The 21054-nt window shown below is 39.0% G+C and overlaps 1 protein-coding gene across 1 annotated transcript in view; it reads left to right on the forward strand.

Annotated features, from left to right (window-relative positions):
- Positions 1-21054, forward strand: part of PLXDC2 (plexin domain containing 2) — a 247051-nt gene that overhangs the window by 36841 nt on the left and 189156 nt on the right. Inside the window, exon 3 of the mRNA XM_037058125.1 lies at positions 2417-2563. Coding sequence (XP_036914020.1) covers positions 2417-2563 — 147 coding nt within the window. The remainder of the gene's footprint in view (positions 1-2416; positions 2564-21054) is intronic.

Raw genomic sequence — 21054 nt, forward strand, 5'->3', positions numbered from 1 at the left:
CTATTTAATATATCTGTGAAACCAGTTAAAGGTTATAGATATGTTAAATGACCATTCCAGAGGTTAGCTGCAAAGCTATTGCTATGCAAAACAACCCAATGGCCTTGCTCCATGTATCCCATCCTCCAGCTCAGACTTGTGGGGGTGAGGACAGACCATATTTTTAATATTTCCTGGGCACCCTGAGTTCTGAGCCCCATTACAAATCCTTCTTTGGGGGTCCCCTGGCTGCAACTCAACAAATGTACTTTATTTAATTAGCACAACCAATAAGTGCATTGGATAAAATTCATATCCTGAACATTATTCAATTCATAGACACTCTATTCAGTAACTGTTATTCTTACACATATCTAAATGTTTTAAATATATTTTACCTAGTGGACTTTTCCAATTGATATGTATAATTACATTTCATGGTAAAAAATTAATTGCAATTTGAATTAGTCAAGAATCATGATTTTTCTGGGTGTAACTTAGCAAAGTAACCTTTAAAAACATTTAAACCTCTTCAGTGAGTGAGAAACACATGAGAAAAAAATAAAGGTTCTGTGACAGGCACCATGCTGATATCAATAATGAGAACTAAGAGTAGAATTTAGTAATCCAAGTTATAGAGAAAAATGTATTATTTCCATGTCTAGGACCATTACCTGAAAGCAGGCCCTAATATAATCCTAGTGTTAAAGAAGAGAAGTTTTAATTTGTTGTCACTCACTGGTAATCACAGTTCAGGTTTTCAGTAAAAAGTTCCAAAGTGACATTTTCTTTCATCAGCAATTAGAGCGACCCCTAATACTACTATTAGCAGAAAGACTGTTATACACAGATTGTACTGTTCCCTCTAAGTTTTATTTATTTAGCAATTTCTTCTAAAGAGGCTTATTAATTTTATATACTTTTAAATGTAACTCACACCCCTTCAAGATTATTTAACTCTTTTGGCTACTTTGAAGAATATTAATGTTTCTAATTTTATAAGTATCATTTTTTGTTTGTATTTTAAGAATTTTAGGGACACTGTCTCTGTTCCTTTCTTTTGAAGACTGAGTTTTCTATTTCTTTTTAAGGGAACTCTGTGAATGATAAGTTAGATACATAGTGATTTAAATGCTTCTTTTTTTCAGCTTTATTGAGATATCATTGACATGAAACATTGTGTAAGTCTGAAGTATCCAACATGTCAACTTGGTGTACTAATATATTGCAGAATGATTAGCACCAGAGCATCAGCTCACACTGATATCGTATGACCTAATTACCAGTTCTTTGTTGTGGGGAAGACATTTAAAATCTACTCTCAGCAACTTTTAAGTGTATGATACACTGTTAATACAGTGTTAACTGTAGTCACCATGCTGTAGAGGAGATCCTCAGAACTTCTTCATTTTATAACTTGAAGTTTGTACTCTTTTAAAAAATATATGTATTTTATTGATTATGCTATTACGGTTGTCCCATTATTCTTTCTCCTCGCTGTTCTCCTGCCCGCTGCACCTGCTTAGGTGCATCCGCATCCCGCCCCCACCGTAGTCTGTGTCCTCCATACAAGTTCTTCAGCTTCTCCAGTTCCCACACTAGCCTTACCCTCCCCCTGTCTGTATTGTACCTACCGTTTGTGCTTCTCATTCCCTGAACTCTTTCCTCTACTCTCCCCTTTCCTCTCCCCACTGACAACCCTCCGTGTAATCTCCATTTCTGTGATTCTGTTCCTGTTCTAATTGTTTGCTTTGCTTGTTTTTGGTTTTGTTTTGTTTTTTAGGTTAAGTTGTTGATAGTTGTGAATTAGTTGTCATTTTACTGTTCATATTTTTGATCATCTTTTTCTTAGAAAAATTCCTTTATCATTTCATGTAATAAGGGCTTGGTGATGACGAACTCCTTTAACTTTACCTTAGCTGGGAACACTTTATCTGCCCATCCATTCTATTTATTAAAGTATTTTTTATTGTTGTTCAAGTATAGTTGTCTCTATTTTTCCTCCACCACTTCCCTCCACCCCAGCCACCCCCACCTCTCACCCTCGATGTTACCCTCCTTTGACTTTGTCCTTGGGTCCTTTATACATGTTCTTTGACAACCCTTCTCCCTCCCCCCCCATTATCACTTTGCTGAATAGAGTAAACTTGGATGTAGGTCCTTGCCTTTCATGACTTTGAATACTTCTTTCCAGCCCCTTCTTGCCTGCAAGATTTCTTTTAAGAAGTCAGCTTTGACCAGCATTTCCCCATTTTCCCAAAACCCTGGAACCTGGTAACCACAATTCTACTCTGTGTTTCCGTGAGTTCAGCTTTTTTTAGATTCTACTATCAAAACGTGCAGTACTTGTCATTCCCCGAATCATTTCACTTAGCCTAATGCCCTCAAGTTCCATCTCTGCTTTGTTCTTGACATGCATTATTCTCTATTATTATAGGAGGACACAGACCACAACTACTATATATCTCGGATCTACGGCCCATCTGATTCTGCCAGCCGGGATTTGTGGGTGAACATAGACCAAATGGAAAAGGACAAAGTGAAGATTCATGGAATACTCTCCAATACTCATCGGCAAGCTGCAGTGAGTGCTTTAACATTTTAAATTTATTTTTATCTGCTATGAAGAAAATTTTTGCTTTACTTGGCATATCAACACTTTGTGGTTATGATCACTTTTCAAGTGTACTTATTTCTGCAATTGCAAGTTTCATTAATAATTGCATATATTATAGAAAATGAAAAAGAATTATTTTGAGAAGCCACCATTAATTTAACTGTTGATCAATTAAATTAACAATTTCTGCAGTGAGAGGATGAGTGGTATATTCAAAGTTAAGATAGATCTTAAATGATTTTCAGTTTTCTTGTAATCCATGAGTTTACAGAACATTTTTGAAAAAAATTGCATTAATCTAGGATCTTCCATTTTACATGGGTTTCTTACTCTGAGCCTGGGGAAGATTTAACCAGAAACATTTATGATTCAGATAACACATGTAGACCGCGTTATGGATCTGAGTGAAGAAGTTTGATATAAAGGGCAAAAAAGAAAAACCTAGCAGTCTGCAAACAGTTTAAGCCTGAGTTCATTAGTTACCAGCCATGATTTCTTACACAAATATTCTGAGGCAGTTTCCGGATCTGTGTGGTGGATATGACAGAGCAATTAATACAGGCCTCTGTTCATGGCCATTGATTTCCTATTTAACCTGTTAGGCTGCGTGTTTACACAGATGAGCTTCTCGATCTTCACAACAATCCTATGATTTCTGTATTTTGCCACCCAGTTATTGAGGATAAGAGAAATGAATCCTGGAAAAATAAGTAACCTACCTCAGGGATCCTAGATAGTGAGTGATGAAACTGGGAGGCTGACCTAGGCAGTCAAGCCTTCACTTAAAATGTGTGTGTAAAATTTACCGCACTTGGTTCTGAGCAGGTTTTTTACAAATTTTTATTTATTTATTTATTTTTATAGAGAGGGAAGGGGAGGAAAAAAGGAGAGAAATATTGATCAGTTGCCTTTCCCATGGCCCCAGACAGGGACCCGGCCTGCTACTCAGGCGTATGTTCTGACTGGGAACTAAACCAGTGGCCTTTGGTTTGCAGAATGATGCCCGACCCACTGAGCCAGACCAGTCAGGGTTCTTCTCAACAGTTCTTGATAATCACTTCTGGATACATACCTGATTTAACATTTTAGAAATTATTTAGTTTTTCTATCGTGGACAATAGCAGGGGTCTTACCATTGATGAAATATTGTTCAGTTTAGTATGCCTTAAAGTGAAAACAAAACTTTAACCTTTCAAGAGTCATAATATTGTCAATATGAAGACTCAATGACTTAAGTGATTCAGAGACACAGATTTCATAAGTATAAAATATCAAAAATTTTGGCCACAACCATCACATGTATGTAGATTTTCCAATTTCAGAAGATCAACTTCTAAGTTAAAATGCAAATTAATTGTAATCCACCCTGACGACTTATTTAATTTTCAGTGCAGAGCACATGATTTCTGAGGCAGAGAAGGAAAGAAAGAAGCCGCCCCTCCTTGCTGAATTTCATCATCCTTCCTTCCCCCTCCCAGACAACCCCAGCAGAGATGGTAGATTTGGAAATGATTCACTGCTAGATGTAGAGCAGATCTTCAAAAGAAGTGAAAATGAGAAAGATTATATTAGGACAACATCTATTCCAAAGTTATTGCATTTGAAAATCCCCCCACTATATTACAGTGCTGGTGTAAAAAATACTTTGTAACAATATACTTTGTAGAATATACTTTGTAGCTCTCTGGTGTATCCAATCAGAGAATCTGAAAACTGGCCAGGTTCCGGTGTTGGCCACTAGAGGCGATGTCTCTAGGCAGAGAAAGGTCATCAGTTAAAATGTTAGCTGATTTTTTCTAACACACTTACATCGCCATTATCTCTTTCTCCTGTGTTCTCCGAGAGGTGAGATAGTTGGCGTGTCCCTTGAAGAGGTTTTTTTCTCTTTGGAGTAGGGTTTGCTTGGTTGCCTTGTGACCTCAGGTCTCGGTAGTTTTGAGGAAAACCAGGACACTGGAGTTCATTTTTTCTTACTGTTAGTGTGGCAGTGGCACCGTTACACTCAGCACCGGAGATGGGCCTTAATATAAATAGAAAACTGGAGCTGGTGCTCGGAACTCACCTTGCACTCCACTCACTGGTCTATTAAATAATTGGTAGAGGCTTTGTGTTAGCTGCTCTGTTATCATCACAGACCTGGTTTCTTTTTTTCATGAGAATTGAAGCCATTTTCATACATTTCTTAGAGTTAAAAATTGGTCTGTTTTCCCTATCACCACCAACAGAACACACACACACACACATCCAGTCACACACTTCCATTGACAACAGTGGGATTGATAATGTAGGGGAGTAAAAACAAGTTTCCTGCTCCCCTTCTAAGTTTTCTTGGCTGGACAATAATGAGATTAACATGAGGCAGATTAATAGGAGAAAATTACCACATTTACTAGTGTGTGCGTACAGGGTTTTCAAAGTGAGAGCCCAGGACAGATCAGGCAGTTTTAGGGCTTATAGACCCTCTTGAGCTAAGGAGAAAGGGTAATAGAGGTTTGTAGTTTGGACTTCGAAGGGCGAGAAGGCAATTCACAGGGAGATGGAAAGCAAGCGTTAGTTCCATAAATGCTTGCTGGCCCACAGTTAACAAGAGGACACAGTGAGGACTGTGATCAAAAGATTCTTGCTAGGTTCCTCCCTGTCTAGCACACTTAGTTCATGTTATCTAAAATGATAGCTCTCTTCCTGGAGTAGGTTTTCTATTTAAATTTCCTTAGGCAGGGAAGGGGGTTAAAAATTGTTTCCTAAGTCTTTTCTTTCTTGAAAATTACCCGATTTTGAAGCAATCGGTATTCTGAAAGGCATATTTTGTGGTGCCATACCCTCTGCTGCCCTTTGATAGTGTTACTTAGTTTCCTTTGTTGTTTATTTTGTTTTTTAAATTCCACATAAATGTAAAATCATAAGGTATCTTTGTTGGAATTATTTCATGTAGCGTAATACCCTCTAGATTCATCCATATTGTTGCAAACATAAGGTTTCATTCTTTTTTATGCCCAAGTAATATTCCATTATATGTAGTACCACAGCTTTTTATCCATTTGTCTACCAGTGCGCACTTAGGTTGCTTCCATATCCTGACTATTTAAATAATGCTGCAGTGAGCATAGGAACGCATGGATCTTTTTAAATTAGTATTTTGGATTTCTTCAGAGATATCCAGAAGTGGGATTTCTGGGTCATAGAGTTCTGGAACCAGAAAAGTCAGTATTCTCGCTGCCTGTCACTTCCAGAACCAAGCTCTAAGTAGAGACAAGGATTGAATCTTTACTGGTGCTTTATTCATTTGCCAGCAATCTGAGAAGATGGTGGATTATGTGCCGTAAAAACTGTCTTAATCTCTTATCTCAAACCAACCTTTTCATAAGAAGAAAAGGGTAGGTAAGGGGTTAGGGAAAAGGTTAATCAGATAAGAGTTGCTGTCCCTGCTAACTTTCCAAGTACTTCTTTATCTGCTGATCAACAGTTCTTTATCTGCATCTCAGACATTCCCTCCCTGGAACACAATGGCTCAGATACCATCTCCATTGCTTGCAGACCCCTGGGACACAAAGGTTGAATTGCTTGTCTCCACCTCCTGGAGTCATGTAGGTATGCATTCCAGTTCCTGGAATAAGCTTTCCACCGGCATTCATCATTTAAGCCTAGCAATTATAATTAAGGCCAAAATCTTCCATTCTTGAGTTCCCTTATCAGTTCTATTTTTAATTTTTTGAGGAACCTTCATACTGTTTTCCATAGTGACTGCACTAGTTTGTAATCCCCCCGACAGTGTACAAGGGTTTTCTTTTCTCCAATGGAAAAAAATTGCCACTTGGATTTCATTTAAATAAGTTTTCTATCTTGAAACTTATAAATTGAGTGAATGGAACATTAAAAATTTTTTCTACAGATATTCTTTGTTTCAAAAAATGTGATTGTTAAAAATTACTATGAGATTCCCAAATTGGAGAGAGTGATGCATGCTGTACCATTTCCTCCGTTGGCCTCCTTATGTTTCCAGTACTGCCTGGATCTCTTTGCTCGATTTCTGTTGTGCCTTCCTCAGAGTAGAATTAGGTTGTTAGACACGAGCACAGAATTGTAATGTTAAGGTGCCAGGTGGCTCAGTAATGTCCACGTAGTCCCTTCTTCCACCCTCCACAGAGCACAAACGACACAGGCACCAAACTGTTACCAAACAGCAAGTGGGTCCTGCTGCCCCTGCCACCCTCCAGGAAAAATTCCAGAGACAAAGGTTTGGTGATGAAGGAAAGAAATCTTTATTCAGAAGCCTCACAATTTTGGAATAACAGCTTTCTGTATGCATTAGTTGCTTAAGCCTATCAATTAAGGCTAAAATCTTGAACTCTTTAGTTTCAGCTTTAATCACTTAAACCTATCAGTTGAAGCTAAACTCTTTAACACCGGAGTCATTCCCCCTGTTAGTTTTTAATTATCTTATTTCTATAGGGTTAGTTTACAAACTAAAACAACATAAGATACTAAAGTGCCACAATTTTGGAAGAATGGCAGTCTTCTGCCTCAGAGCTCGTCCCCTCTAGAAGCACCACCCCCTCTAAAAAAATAGCCCTACCGTGCTCTGTGCTCTGCCAGGCCAGCCTGATCCTAGGCTGCACTGGGAGTTCCTTCCTATCTAAAATCCACCCAAAATAGCATCCTTTGGGAAGGCAGCTGCAGCACAATCATCCAGGCATCTGCAAACCCGAGTGCCAGTTTCTGCTATCTTTTTATTGTAAATCTTCTGGCCCATGATTCCATTGCTTTAAAGGCATTCAGCTTCTCAACCAATCCTGTCCTAAACTAAACTGTATACTGTTGCCTCCGGCAACCTCCTCCTACCTCGCCTTCCTACTCTTCCCAATGATCTGATCAGATCTCTCTGTATCAAGACCACAGGTAGTGTCCCCATTTTAAGACTGAGGGGTTTTAGCAGAAGGAAAAATGACAAATGGGGAAGAAGACATCTATTTTATAAATTTGATTTGCTGATATTATGATTATCATAATCCTTGATAAAAGTTTTCCTTTTCCTAAGAGAAAAAGAAACTTTCCATAATATTATCATCAAATGATATAATTTGCATGCCCAAGGGTGTGCATTCTGTCAATAAATCAGACCAAAAAATAAATAAATAAAGAGAGAGATAGAGGAAAAAAAGGTCTAGTCCAGGGCAGACCCAGGGGCAGAACCAGAGGCAGAACCAGAGGCAGACCCAGGGACAGTTGGTTAACTAATCCAGCCTTAAGTAGGAAAGCTAGAAGATTGATTTTTCTGAAGACACAGCTTCCTTCTGCTTTCCTGCCTTCCTCAGAATGGGTCAGAGGAAGACAGAGGAGTGTCTGGCTTGGAAGCATGATTTAAAAAAATCTTTTTTCCTCTTTCACCACTATTCATCAATGTGATCCAAAGAGCACTTTGGAATCTTAGATTAACATTTTAGAAAGAGGAGGAGGGTGGAAACAGAGTACAGATTTTCCCTTTTCTTGGTTAACAATAATATCATATAATTTCAGGGCAGAATATTTAATTCTGAATCAATTAAATGATTTATAAATTATTTAGTTTATATGTCCCACACACCAGAACACACTGATTTCTCTTTCACAGTGTAAGTAAGCCATGCTCATTAGTATTTATGTTACATATCTATAATGTTATTTGATTACATATTCTTTCAAACCTCTCATTGTCCTTTTTGGTTTGAATATTTCTTAATTCTTTATCACACAAAAAGCAGATGTTAAAACCTACTTTTACCTTTGACAAATTAAAGGAAGGATTATGCCCTGGCCGGGTGGCTCAGTTGACTGAAACGTCATCCTGTACACCAAAAGGTTGTGGGTTCAAGCCCCCATCAGGGCACATGCCTAGGTTGAGGGTTCGATCCTAGTCGGGATGCATATAGGAGGCAACTAATCATTGTTTCTAACATCAATGTCTCTTTCTCTCCTCCTTCCTCTCTCTCTGAAAATCAGTCATTATATTCTTGGGTGAGGATTTTTTTTAAGTTTCAAAAAAGGAAGGATCATATCTTCCTACATAAAGGCAAGTTGAAAAACTTACATAGGTCCCTACCATATGGCAAGCAATGAGCCAGGCACTTTATATTCAAATACTGGTACTTACTCGGTTTTTGTGTGTTTGTTTGTTTTTTCTTTATTAAAAGCTGCACAGTTGTCAAGTTGCAGATGTAGAAGTTTCTGACTTACAAACCTAGGAAGCAGTTCACACATGTTTCTTTCCCTGTGTGTGGACCTTCAAATTCCATAATTTTGATATTTTCTTCATGCTTTTATATTACATATTTTATTCTTTACTGGACATAAAGTTTGGCTCACTAGCCGGTCAGTTTCATAAACTACAGTGTATGAAGTTCTGATTCACAGTGTGATACCACTCTCCAGTGGAAGGAATCTGGGATTATAGAAGCTATTAAACCATGGCTCCACAGTTATTTTCTCAGATTCTGGCCTCTCTGCATTTCACTTGTATAACCTGCCTGCCTTAACTACCCTTCAGTTCTAATTAGAGACATAAAAGTATATTAAAAACATCAAAGAAAAATAAGATTGTAAAGGCATTGAAAGTCCTAAATTTGAAAGTCCTAAATTTTTACAACAAAAAGTAACCCCCAAATAAATTAAATTCTAAGTGTTCTCTAAGAGTCAAGATAGATAGATCTTTATATTTGTATATCTCCATATACATTTTTTGCCAATAATGAACTATGGAAATGATCCCTGAAAGTATAGTCTTTTTTTGCCAATAAATTGTCAATATGCTCTTTGCAAGACATAAACACACCCTTAGCGTAAAAAACTATTTTTCTATTGGTTGGTAAAAAGATTGATTCTTTATATGAGAAACCCCAGCAAAATGAAATATAATTTGTACTTTTTAATGTGGTGATTATTTTGAATTTTAAAAATTGGACTCCTCTGGCAAGATTTCTCAGACTACTTGAATATATACAGAAACCTTCAATTTTTTAAAAAAATGTTATTTTTTTTATTTTAGAGAGAGAGAAGGGGAGGGAGGGGAAGAGGGAGAAAAAACATTTTCCCTCTCAGGGAAACATCAATTGGCTGCCTTTTGCAAGGGCCCCAGCGGAGGAGGGTGAGAGAAGACAGAGCCCAAAACCTAGGCATGGGCGCTGACGGGAAATCAAACCAGAGACCCTTGGGTTTGCAGGACAGCACCACACCAACTGAGCCATGTGGGTCAGGGCTACAGAAACCTTCATTTAAAAAATTAAGTTTTCTGCAGTTTTTTATTTTTTTTAGAAAAATATCATCATTTCAACTAGCATTTCCATCTGTCATATATCTGCATAATGTTGATGTTGGGAGAGCTAAATTTGGATGCCAGTGGTGATTTTGGTCCATTGTTTGCTCACGTTGGATAATTTAATTTTTTTCTGTACATTAGAAAATCCACTGATAAGTGCATATTTTTCTAAATGATTAATTCAAAAGGCAATTGAATTTGCTGAGTCTATTAGGTATTATCTCGACCACACATTTCTGTCTGCATTCTATTCACTGTCTAACAAGTTGCTTTCACTTATTTTTATTCTGGTTGGATGAATAAACTTGCTGCTTTTTGTCTTTCAAATGGCTTCATTTCAAGTAAGACATCCACAGTTCATCAAACTAGCTGTACTTGCCTCTGTTCATGGGATTTTCCTCTATGTAATAGCAAACTCAGATGAGTTGGGTCCGCAGATGTCAATCCATCCAGCTTGATTTGGGTCTAGTTAATTCATTTTACATTACTATTGTAGTTAAGTCACCTAGTAATTTTGAGAATAATTCTTTCTGTCCTAAAGACAGTATTACTTGAGGACCTTTGTTCCAGTCAACAAATTAAAGTGAGATCAGAGTAACTGAGCTCTGTTCCTGGAGTGTGGAAGAGATGGGCGGCCCGCCCGCCTCAAAGCCAGGGAGTGCATGGGCGGGCCAGTCTCTCTTCTGTCTTCTGACGATGGCACTGACGGCTTCCGTTTATCATATTTCAGCTCAGTGTCTTCTAAATGTTCTATAGTGTGTCTTTAGTGGAGAATGAACACCATTCTTTTAATTGTTTATTTTTTAAAATATATTTTATTGATTATACCAATACGGTTGTTCTATCCCCCCCCCATTCCCCTCCACCCTGCGCACCCCCTCCCCCACCATTCATTCCCCCCTTTAGTTTATGACCACGTGTCTCAAGTTCTTTAGATTCTATATTTCCCCCACTATTCTCGCCCTCCCCCTATCCATTTTCTACCTACCATCTATGCTATTTTCTGTACCTTCTCCCCCCTTCTCCTCCTCCCACTCCCCTGTTGCTAACTCCCCATGTGTTCTTCATTTCTATGGTTCCACTCCTGATCTAGCTGTCCTCTTGGTTTGCTTTTGTTTTAGGTGTGGTTGTTAGTAACTGTGAGTTTGCTGTCCTTTCACTGTTCACATTTTTTTATCTTCTTTTTCTTAGATAAGTCCCTTTAACATTTCATATAATAAGGGCTTGGTGATGATGAACTCCTTCAACTTGATCTTATCTGAGAAGCACTTTATCTGCCCTTCCATTCTAAACGAAAGCTTTGCTGGATAGAGCAGTCTTGGCTGTAGGTCTTTGGATTTCATGACTTGGAATACTTCCTTCCAGCTCCCTCTTGCCTATAAGGTCTCTTTTGAGAAATCCGCTGACAGTCTGATGGGAACTCCTTTGTAGGTGACTGTCCCCTTCTCTCTTGCTGCTTCTAGGATTCTGTCCTTCATTTTAATCTTGGCTAATGTAATTATGATGTGCCTTGGTGTAAACACCATTCTTTATATAAAATTAGGGTAGGTAAATTAAGAGGTAATTTTATACATTCTATGTTACTGGTGATGGCTACAGAATAAATATCTACTCAGGTTTTAAAGTTGTAAGTGAGGTGAATACTGGAGGTTTCTGTGAAACCGCTTTGAAGATTTCACATTACCATTCATCGTCGTAAAGCTGCTAAAACAGGACGGACAGCCATGTCCCTGATGGAATAAGTAAGTCCAGCTATTCCTGTCTTTCATCCCAGACTCTCTTCTCCAACCTATTTTTGATCCTGTTTTCTGAGCTCTCTCCATGAACCCATGGAGATTAAACAGCAGTTACTTTTAATTTTTTATGTATTGATTTGAGAGAGAAATCGTTCATTTGTTGTCCACTTATTTATGCATTCATTGGTTGCTTCTTATATGTGCCCTGACCAGAGGTCAAACTCACAACCTTGACGTATCAGGAAGATGCTCCAACCAACTGAGCTGCCCAGCCAAGACCAACAGCTTTATAATTAACCTGCAGTCTAGGTTAATTATAAATAACATGAATGCAAAGTATCCTCATCCTGAAGTTATTCAGTGATTAAGCTTACACATGATTCTTTTGCAAGAAATATTTTGTAAAAGAAAAGGTAGCAAAATGTAAATAGAGAATAATATTTGTTAAGAGTGACCACAACTAAAAGTAAGTAGGTTTAATTCTTGTGAAATAAATTATACAAGATAAAAACAGGACATTTTGAATGTCCTCGCAAGTTAGTTTTTCTGTATCTTTTAAAAATATGTTATAGGTATTTTCAATATCTTTTATTTTTGTCTCTTTCTTCTCACCAAATAATAGCCTGTCTCTTAGCTGTAGATGATTGCCTTAGGGCAGCAATTTTCAACCTTCTGTATCTCATGACACACATAAACTAGAGTCAGACCTCGGTAATCGTTGACTTCAGAACTCATCAAACCCTGAACTCATGGCATTTTGATAAGGAAAAAAGTTCCAGCATGCGGCACTTGCTCAGGACTCATCGAACTTGCTAGAACTTGTATGAGTCACGAAGTCGTCCAGCGAGAGAAAAATGCTTCATAGTTCAGTACTTGGTTTCAGCACTCATCACAAGTTCTGGAATGGATTAACGATGAGTATCGAGGTACCACTCAAATTACTAACATTCTGCAGCACACCAAAAAAATTATAATTTTGACAATCTGACCAAAAAAAGGTATAATTCTGATTCATCAACACTGGGTGGTTGCCATTGTGTTAGCTGTTGTCATTTTTTAATTTGACAGTGTAAGGGATAAGAGGTCAGTGTACATAGTCAGGTATCACACGTCTTAAAAATTCTTGCGGCACACCAGTTGAAAATCACTGCTTTGGGGAAATGGTCAAGATGACATGCGTTGCTTTTTCATATAAATTGGCTCCCCATCAGAACTTTACTGCCCCAGAGTCCAGCCCCAGAAAGCGGGTGTGTCTTGCTTTTTTCACTGAGGTGCTCTGTTAAAATGCCAGGGGGCCTAGAAGTGAAACTGCTGTAGCTACTCTCAAGATAAAATGCCAGGAATTTTTTATCACGCAACAGCTATCTGAGACGAAATACCAAATAAGATTCATTCTTGTTAAATAAGCCAAGGATAGGCGTGCGTGTCCTGCTCCCAGACAGGTTAACCTGTGGGTATGCTAGGGTGTCAGAAGGAAGCAGCTTTTAGAAGTTGTGTTAGGAATCACAAGGGAAGAAAAGGGAAAGGTCAAGGAACAGGTACGTGTAAAGGACCCATGGACAAACACAATGGAGGGTGGAGGCTTGAATGCGGGAGGTGGGAAGCCCGTAGGGCAGGAGAGAGTAATGAGGGGAAAATGGGGGAAAATTTTTAAAAAGAAGAAGCGGTGTTGCAAGGCATCAATTTCCTTAGGTTTTGAAAAACCCAGAGGTTGGCAAATGTGGCCAAATGTTAAGCATTGGCGAATCTGCGTAAAATATGTTGGGGCCTCATTCTATTATTTTTGTAACTTTTCTTTTAATTTGAAAATGTTTTCATATACAAAGTTAGGAAAACGCAAAGTTAGCAGAAGAGGATGAAGAGTTAAAATTGAACTTGGTCTAATTTCAATTTCAACCTGTAATCGAATTTTGAATTATTTGCCACTTTTCTGATGTACTTGGCACTGAATTTCAAATCATAACACACCGTTTGAGGGGCAGCTTGGTAATAGTGTTTAAACAGGCGGACTTAGAAACAGGCCGCCTGGATTTGAGTTCCCCCGCCCCTCCTGCTTGGCCAAATGCTGGCTGGGTGACTTTGAGCATGCTGGTTACTCTGGTAATCATTTTCCTCATCTGTAAAATGGAAATGAAACAGCACCAGCATTTTAAAGTTGGCTTTAGCATTAAATGGTTTAACATTTGTATGGTCCTTAATTCCGTAGCTGTCCCAGTGTTATAGATGTCTGTTCCACTGATACTGTTAATCATCATACAAATAAATATTTAACTTTAAAACAGCCACTTTCCACTGACAGGAAAGAAGCAGGACAGATTGTAATCCACTAGCAGAGATTTCAAACTCTTTTTCACCAGGGCCCACATCAGCCTCGTGGTTGCCTTTAGGGGCAGAATGTAACTTTAGGACTGTGTAAATGTAGCTACTCCTTAACAGTTAAGCAAGAGCTCGGCTGCCACTGGATAGAAACAAGTGCCGGGCTGGATAAAACAAGATGCAGGGCTGGATTCAGCCCGTGGGCCTTGTGTTTGCCACCTGTGGACTAAGCTGAGGCAGGGACTTTTCAGACTGTAAAGGATAAGCTAACAGGAACACTTCTGCCTGCCTGCCGTGTGTGAGGATCGCTGGTCAGGGAACTAACAAGAATGTCGATTGCCCTCAGGTGTACTAGTGCTGCTGCGAAGAGCTTTAGCAACTCATTGCTTTAAAGGAGCTTGGCAAGTGAGTACTGCTATGCTTCAGTTGCTGAAATGGAAAATTTCAGGACCTGTAAGTGCTACCAGGTGAAGTGAGATGATGCTATCCAGAACCGAGTCTATTTATCGTTTTAATCCATTTCACCCTGTCAAAGTCCTCACAGTTGTTTTGGAGTTTCAAAGACATTTATGTGACATCAAGTGTCGCCACTTGAAGTGGGGCCCCTGGGGAGTAGTGGCAGCCCTGAGAGCGTACTAGAAACACAGAATTTCAGCCCCTTCATCCCAACACCTACCAATTTGGATCTGCATTTTAACAAGAACCCTAGATGTTTCCTGTGCACATTCTAGCCAGAGAAGCCTGCAGGATCCGCTGCCTTGCTTCTAGAGCAGGATACAAAATCAGGACGTGGCTTTCCCTGGTTCTCTCCCTCTCCCATCCCCTCCACGGGTTTCCTTATGAAATCTTGTTATACCTCCTGTGTGCCTTTGAACTCACTGTTGCTCTGCAACCTTCCTGAGTGGTCGTCGCCTAACTAATTTGAATAATTCTCACAATGTTCTAGTGTAGGCGAGCTACTGTAAGTCAGATGTTTGCTGGGAACCATGCAATACGAGAGGCCAAGATACAAGATATGGTGAGAGTTCCCTCACTCTGTTTCACATGAGCGAGCATCCAGTAGCTGCAAAATGTTTACACTTTGGTTTCTAATTTATGAACAGTTTCATGCAGAGTGTCATTCAGTATACAGGGTTAATGAAGTTCTCAGTTCTGTTATGGAAAATGTGCTGAAGCCATTAGAATTCCTAGCTCAGAAAATCAATTCAATTGATGGGCTTTATTTCTGAAAGACTGAGTATCCAGTCACTTGTTTGTGTATTTGCATATTGATTAGCCAGTTTCCATGGACATTTTGATCTTTTAATTAGGTTTCCAGTGTTTTCAGTCGTTGGATCAATGACCCACGTCCTGTTCACTCCTCCCAGGGTATGAGGGTTGGCTAACATTCCATTTTATAAAAAGTCCCAGATGGTAAAAGCATTATGAAATATGCTGCCCACTGCAGCTATTTTTTTCTGGAATACACTCAGCTCATTTTTGGACTAGAAGCAGGATTTTACTTTAGGGTCTATCAAAAGAAGTTTGCATTGCTGTTCCACATGTATATGCCTCTCCATGGTCCGTTTTCTCTGTTTAATAGCTGCTTTGAGGGGAAACATGTTAATTAAAATGTTTCCATCTGTACCTACAAGCATACGTGTATATGTACTTATATTCACATCCCTCTGCTATCTTTCAGTTTCTGTGATTTTAAAAGTGAACTGATTTCAAATAAGTGAATAAACCAGTGAAAGGCAATTACCATGGAGAATTGTAAAAAAGTAAAGAAGTGTTCTGGAAGTTTAGAGGGAAGAAGAAAATGGAAGGATCTGAAGCCCAAGGTGAAGAATAAAGCGCTGCAGGCCGTGCCCGTCCTCTGGCGAGGAGGTGCTGCCCTTGGGCCTCAGGTTGGGGGGGACATGCTGTGGCTCCAGCCGGCAGGGCGCTCTGTTAGTCTGGTGCCTGTAATTCCAGGCATGGGATCTGAGAACAGCTCTGAACCTTTTTCAGACTTTGTATTTTTTTTTACTTTGGCCTCATGCATCATTATTACATGTAAGAAAATTGTTATTGACAATGTTAAGGGTTCCAGTTAGAAAACAGTTATGGAAAGTCTGGTAACTTAGGTAAAGAATCACCTAGTATGAAAGAAGGGAGATAGAATGAACCAGTGGTTAAGACTCAGCATTTTGGAGTCAAATCTACATAGATTGAAATCCTGCCTCCTCTACTTATTGTGGTATGAGTATACTATTTGCCTTTTCATTGTAATGTGTTTTTTAAAATAATTTCAGGCTTATAAAAAACTTTCAAGGATTGTTGAAAGAGTTCTCATAAAGCTGTTACCCAGCTTTCCCCAATGTTAACATCTTACATACTCAGGGTACACTTACCAATATGGAGAAATTAGAAGATGGCAGCATAGGAACACATGACTCACCTCCTCTCACAACCACATCAAAATCACAACTAACCTATAGAACAACCATCGCTCCGAACCATCAGAAACTGAGCTGAATGGAAGTCCTACAACTACAGAATTAAAGAACAAGCTATATGGAGACTGGTAGGAGGGGAGGATTCTCAGTACAGACTGGTCCCACACCCATTTTGGCGGACAAAAATCGGGAGGGATGTCTCAGGAGCGAAGGGTCCCAGCCCCATACCAGCCTCCCAGCTCAGTGTTCCAATGCCAGGAAGAGAATCTCCATAACTTCTGGCTGTAAAAACTAGGGGGAGGGGGGGAGGAGTGAAGCTTTGGAAGACAGAAACTGCTGGAATCCCTGGAAGTTCCTCTTGAATGGCCCATGCACAGAATTACTCACTGCCTCTGAGATCCAGCTCAGGGGCAGCAGGTTGAAAGGCACCGGAAACACACAGGGAGGAACTGAACTGTGTGGCATCAGGACTAGAGCTGCAGAGCAGCAGCTATCTCCTAAGCAGAAGCGCTAGCAAAGGCCATCATTCCTCTTCTGAGCATCCCCTGCAACAGAGCCACAGAGCCAGCTGGCAGGTGCCATATCTGAGACTTCATCAACCTGACTCACACTGTTTGCCCTGCCCTGGTGATTACCTGAGGCCCTGCCCCACCCAGCTTTCAATCCCACCCAAGCTGTTTCCAGTGATTTTTCCATACAAATGGCTCTCTTGACCCATGCTTCAGATTTTCCTAAATTCTCTCAAAGAAGCAGCATCTGGCTTTAGCAAGCCCCATATCTCTCCCTAAGTTGCCCCAGGCCCAGCACTAGCAGCAGCCAGCTTTACAGCTAGACATTGCTTGGGCACCTCCAAGCCCAGCACAAGTAACAGCCAACTGCAGATTGCTTTGTAGCTTATGCTGTGTGACCCTGGACAAAACACAGGTGGTGGCTGACCTTGCACATGTCAAGAGCAACCAAGGCCTAACTACATCAGGGGGCATGTACCCAGCCCACATGGTGGGTGCACCTTGAGTACCCAGCTTGGGTGATAGGGGAAGCTGTGCCACTGGATCCTATAGAACACCTACTACATTAGGCCACCCACTATATTAGGCCACCCTACCAAGCCTGGGAGGCATAGCGGCTCTACCTGATAAATAGAAACAAACACAGGGAGGCTGCCTACATGAGGAGACAAAGAAACATGGCCCAAATGAAAGAATAGAACAAAACTCCAGAAAAAGAACTAAACCAAATGAATACAAGCAAGCTACTAGATGCAGAGCTCAAAGCACTTGTTATAAGGATGCTCAAGGAACTTAGGGGAAGAGCAGATGAATTCAGAGAGAACTTCAACAACATAAAAAAGGACATGGAAGCTGTAAAAAAGAACTAGTTAGAAATGAAGGATACACTAACTGAAATGGAGAACAATTTTCAGTGAATGAACATTAGAGTGGATGAAGCTGAGAATCACATAAGCAATTTAGAATATAAGGAGGCAGAAAACAGCCAATCAGAGCAACATAAAGAGAAAAGAATCTCCCCCACCAAAAACGAGGATAGTGTAAGGAACTCTGGGTCAACTACAAGTGTACCAACGTGCGCATCACAGCAGTGCTGGAAGGAGAAGAAAGAGAGCAACAAATTGGAAACCTTTTTGAAGAAATAATGACAGGCATCTTCCCTAACTTGGTGAAAGAAGTAGACATACAAGAACAGGAAGCACATAGAGTCCCAAACAAAATGAACCGAAAGAGGCTCACCCCCAGACACATCATAATTAAAATGCCAAAGGTGCGAGACAGAGAGCGAACCCGAAAGCCAGCAAGAGAAAAAGCAGTTACTTGCCTTCAAGGGGGTCTCCATAAGACTGTCAGCTGATTTCCGAAAAGAAACTTTTCAGGATAGAAGGGATTGGCAAGAGATATTCAAAGTGATGAAAAGCAAGGACCTATAACCAAGATTACTCTACCCAGTGAAGCTGTCATTTAGAATCAAAGGACAGGTAGAGAGCTCCTCAGACAAGGAAAGAACTAAAGTGGTTCATCACCACCAAACCAGTATTATATGAAATGTTAAAAGGTCTTCTTTAAAAAGAAGGAAATAAGAAATATGAACAATAAAATGGCAATAAATATCTATTTATCAACAATTGAATCTAAAAAAACCAAACAAGCAGAACAGAAACAAAATCATAGATACAGAGAACATTTTGATGATTGCCAGATGAGAGAGGAGTGAGGGATTGGGCCAAAAAGGTAAAGGAATTAAGAAGTAGAAATTGGTTGTTAGAGAGTATCCATGGGGGTGTAAAGTACAGCATAGGAAACAGAGTAGCCAAAGGATTTATGTGTATGACCCATGGACATGGACAATGGGGTGGTGATTACGTGAGGCAGTGAGGGAACTGAGTGGAGGGGGATAAAGGGGGGAAAATTGGGACAAGTGTAATACCAATAAAATATAATTTTAAAATACTACCAAGAAAATAACATTGTTACTCTACTAGTAACTGATCTATAGGCCTTATTCATATTTCATTAATTGTACTCTTTTTTCTTACCCAGAATCTAATCTAAGACCCACAGTGCATTTATTTGTCCAATCTCCCAGTCTCCGATAATCTAGGACAGTCTTCAATCTATCTTTCATGTACTCAACACTTTTGAAGAGCATTGGCCAGTTATTTCAGTTTCTCTGATTTGTGGTTTGTCTTCAAACCTTTTTTTCTTCATGAATAAACACGGGTCTCTATTTTGGCAAGAATGCTACAGCAAGGTATTTTGTCCTTTATTGTGCTTTCATTGAGGAAGTATGTGATGTCAGCATGTCTTGTCACAGGGGACGTTAATCTTGATCACCTGCTTAAGGTGATGTCTAACAGATTTTGTTTCTTCACTGTAAAGTCACAATTGTTCCTTTTGTAATTATCAAGTACCTTTTGGCATGATATTTTGCAACTATACAAATACCCTGTTTCTCATCATACTTTTACCTTATTTTAGCACTCATACTTGCTAAAAACAGATTACATACATAGCATAATGTCTTATATATATATCTGATACATATATATGTGTGTGTCTGATACATATATATATGATATATATATGTCTGATACATACATATATATATATATCATATATATGTTTATTTTTAGAGGGAAGGGAAGGAGAAGGAGCTGAAGCAAAACATCTACGTGTGGCTGCCTCTCATGCACCCCCTACTGGGGACCTGGCCTGCAACCCAGGCAGGTGCCCTGACTGGGAATCAAACCTTCAACCCTTTGGTTTGCAGGCCTGCACTCAATCCACTGAGCTATACCAGGCAAAGCAATTTCTGGTATATTAAATGCTAATTTCATTCTCCTAATACCAGTAAATACAATAGTCATAACTATTTCAATATAATAAAGTTGAAGGCATCATAACATTGCTCAGAAACATAATATCTAACTGTGGTATGATTCTATTAGAGAAGTAATTTGCCTGCATTGGTATTAGAGGCAACATGATATCAAATCATTTTCAGCTATTTACTAGAAATCAAATTGTAGCTATTTTTTTGTTTCTTTGTTTAGGAAACTTTTTAAGGAACTGTTTTATGCTAGATACATTCATGTACCTTATACAATATTAACCATCTTTGAATCAGTGTTTATGAAGGTCCAGGTATAATTTGATCATTTAATCCTTCTAAAAACTTGTAAAGAAGTGTCTTAACTTTACAAATGAGCAATTTGTGGCTTAAAGGAGTTAAATGACTTATGAAATCATGGAGCATTTCAGTACCAAAGCTGGGATATGATTTCAAGTCTCCCTGACTTTAAAACATGCTGTGTCATCCCCAAATTAGGAAAGAACCATGTAAAGTTTAAAAAATAATTTTACAGCTAGTTTCATTAAAAGAAGATCGTAAAATGTATGTCTTATGGTAAGTAAAGTGGCAAGACTCCAGGAGTCTATTTGGAGCACCCATAGGTGAGTGTGTTTTATTTGCATCTTAATCAGTTGTGAGAATTGTCATGTGCCTTCCTGAAAAACATACCACGTTCCAATTAAGAAATTTATTCAGAGTTATCTATTAAAAAGTTATCTAAGATATAATGATTAGTTAATCAGGTTTATTTACTAGAGATATAAATCTTACTGGAAATAAGTCACTTATTCGGGTATTTCATGTGAAAGGCAGTATCATTAGAGTTTGCCCTTTAAGTGAAACAAGATGTGATTTTTCTCAAGGTTTTCAGTTTCTCTCAAAGTTAATACCCAGCATACATAAATAAACTAAAAATGATTTGAGTCAAGATTTATTTGACCTACTTTTTGGAGAAAAATAACACAAATATCACTTTACTATTATTACTGCAAAGTAGTATTGCACCTATTAGAAAGCTTTATGATAAATAAAAATTATTTGAATTATTAAAAGTTAATATATGGGTACAGAAATTAGAAATTAATCCATGAATTAATTCTCAAATAAATGAATAATCCTATATTCTTCAGACCCTTTGCTATTCTGAACTCATGATGTCAGCAATTATTAAAGTTTGGTCACAACCAGTTCCTCTCCACGTGCTGCTTTCAGCGGGGTCCTACCTCATCCAGGTCACGTAACACCTCAAGGGAACCAGAAACACGGTGCTTTATTACTGTAAGGAAGACGCTGCCTTAAAACAAAAAAGCAGTTTTTATTAGTGATATTTAAAAT

This window comes from Sturnira hondurensis, unplaced genomic scaffold, assembly GCF_014824575.4.
Source record: "Sturnira hondurensis isolate 20B ecotype Veracruz unplaced genomic scaffold, ASM1482457v3 Scaffold0009906, whole genome shotgun sequence".
In the NCBI taxonomy this organism is placed as follows: Eukaryota; Metazoa; Chordata; class Mammalia; order Chiroptera; family Phyllostomidae; genus Sturnira; species Sturnira hondurensis.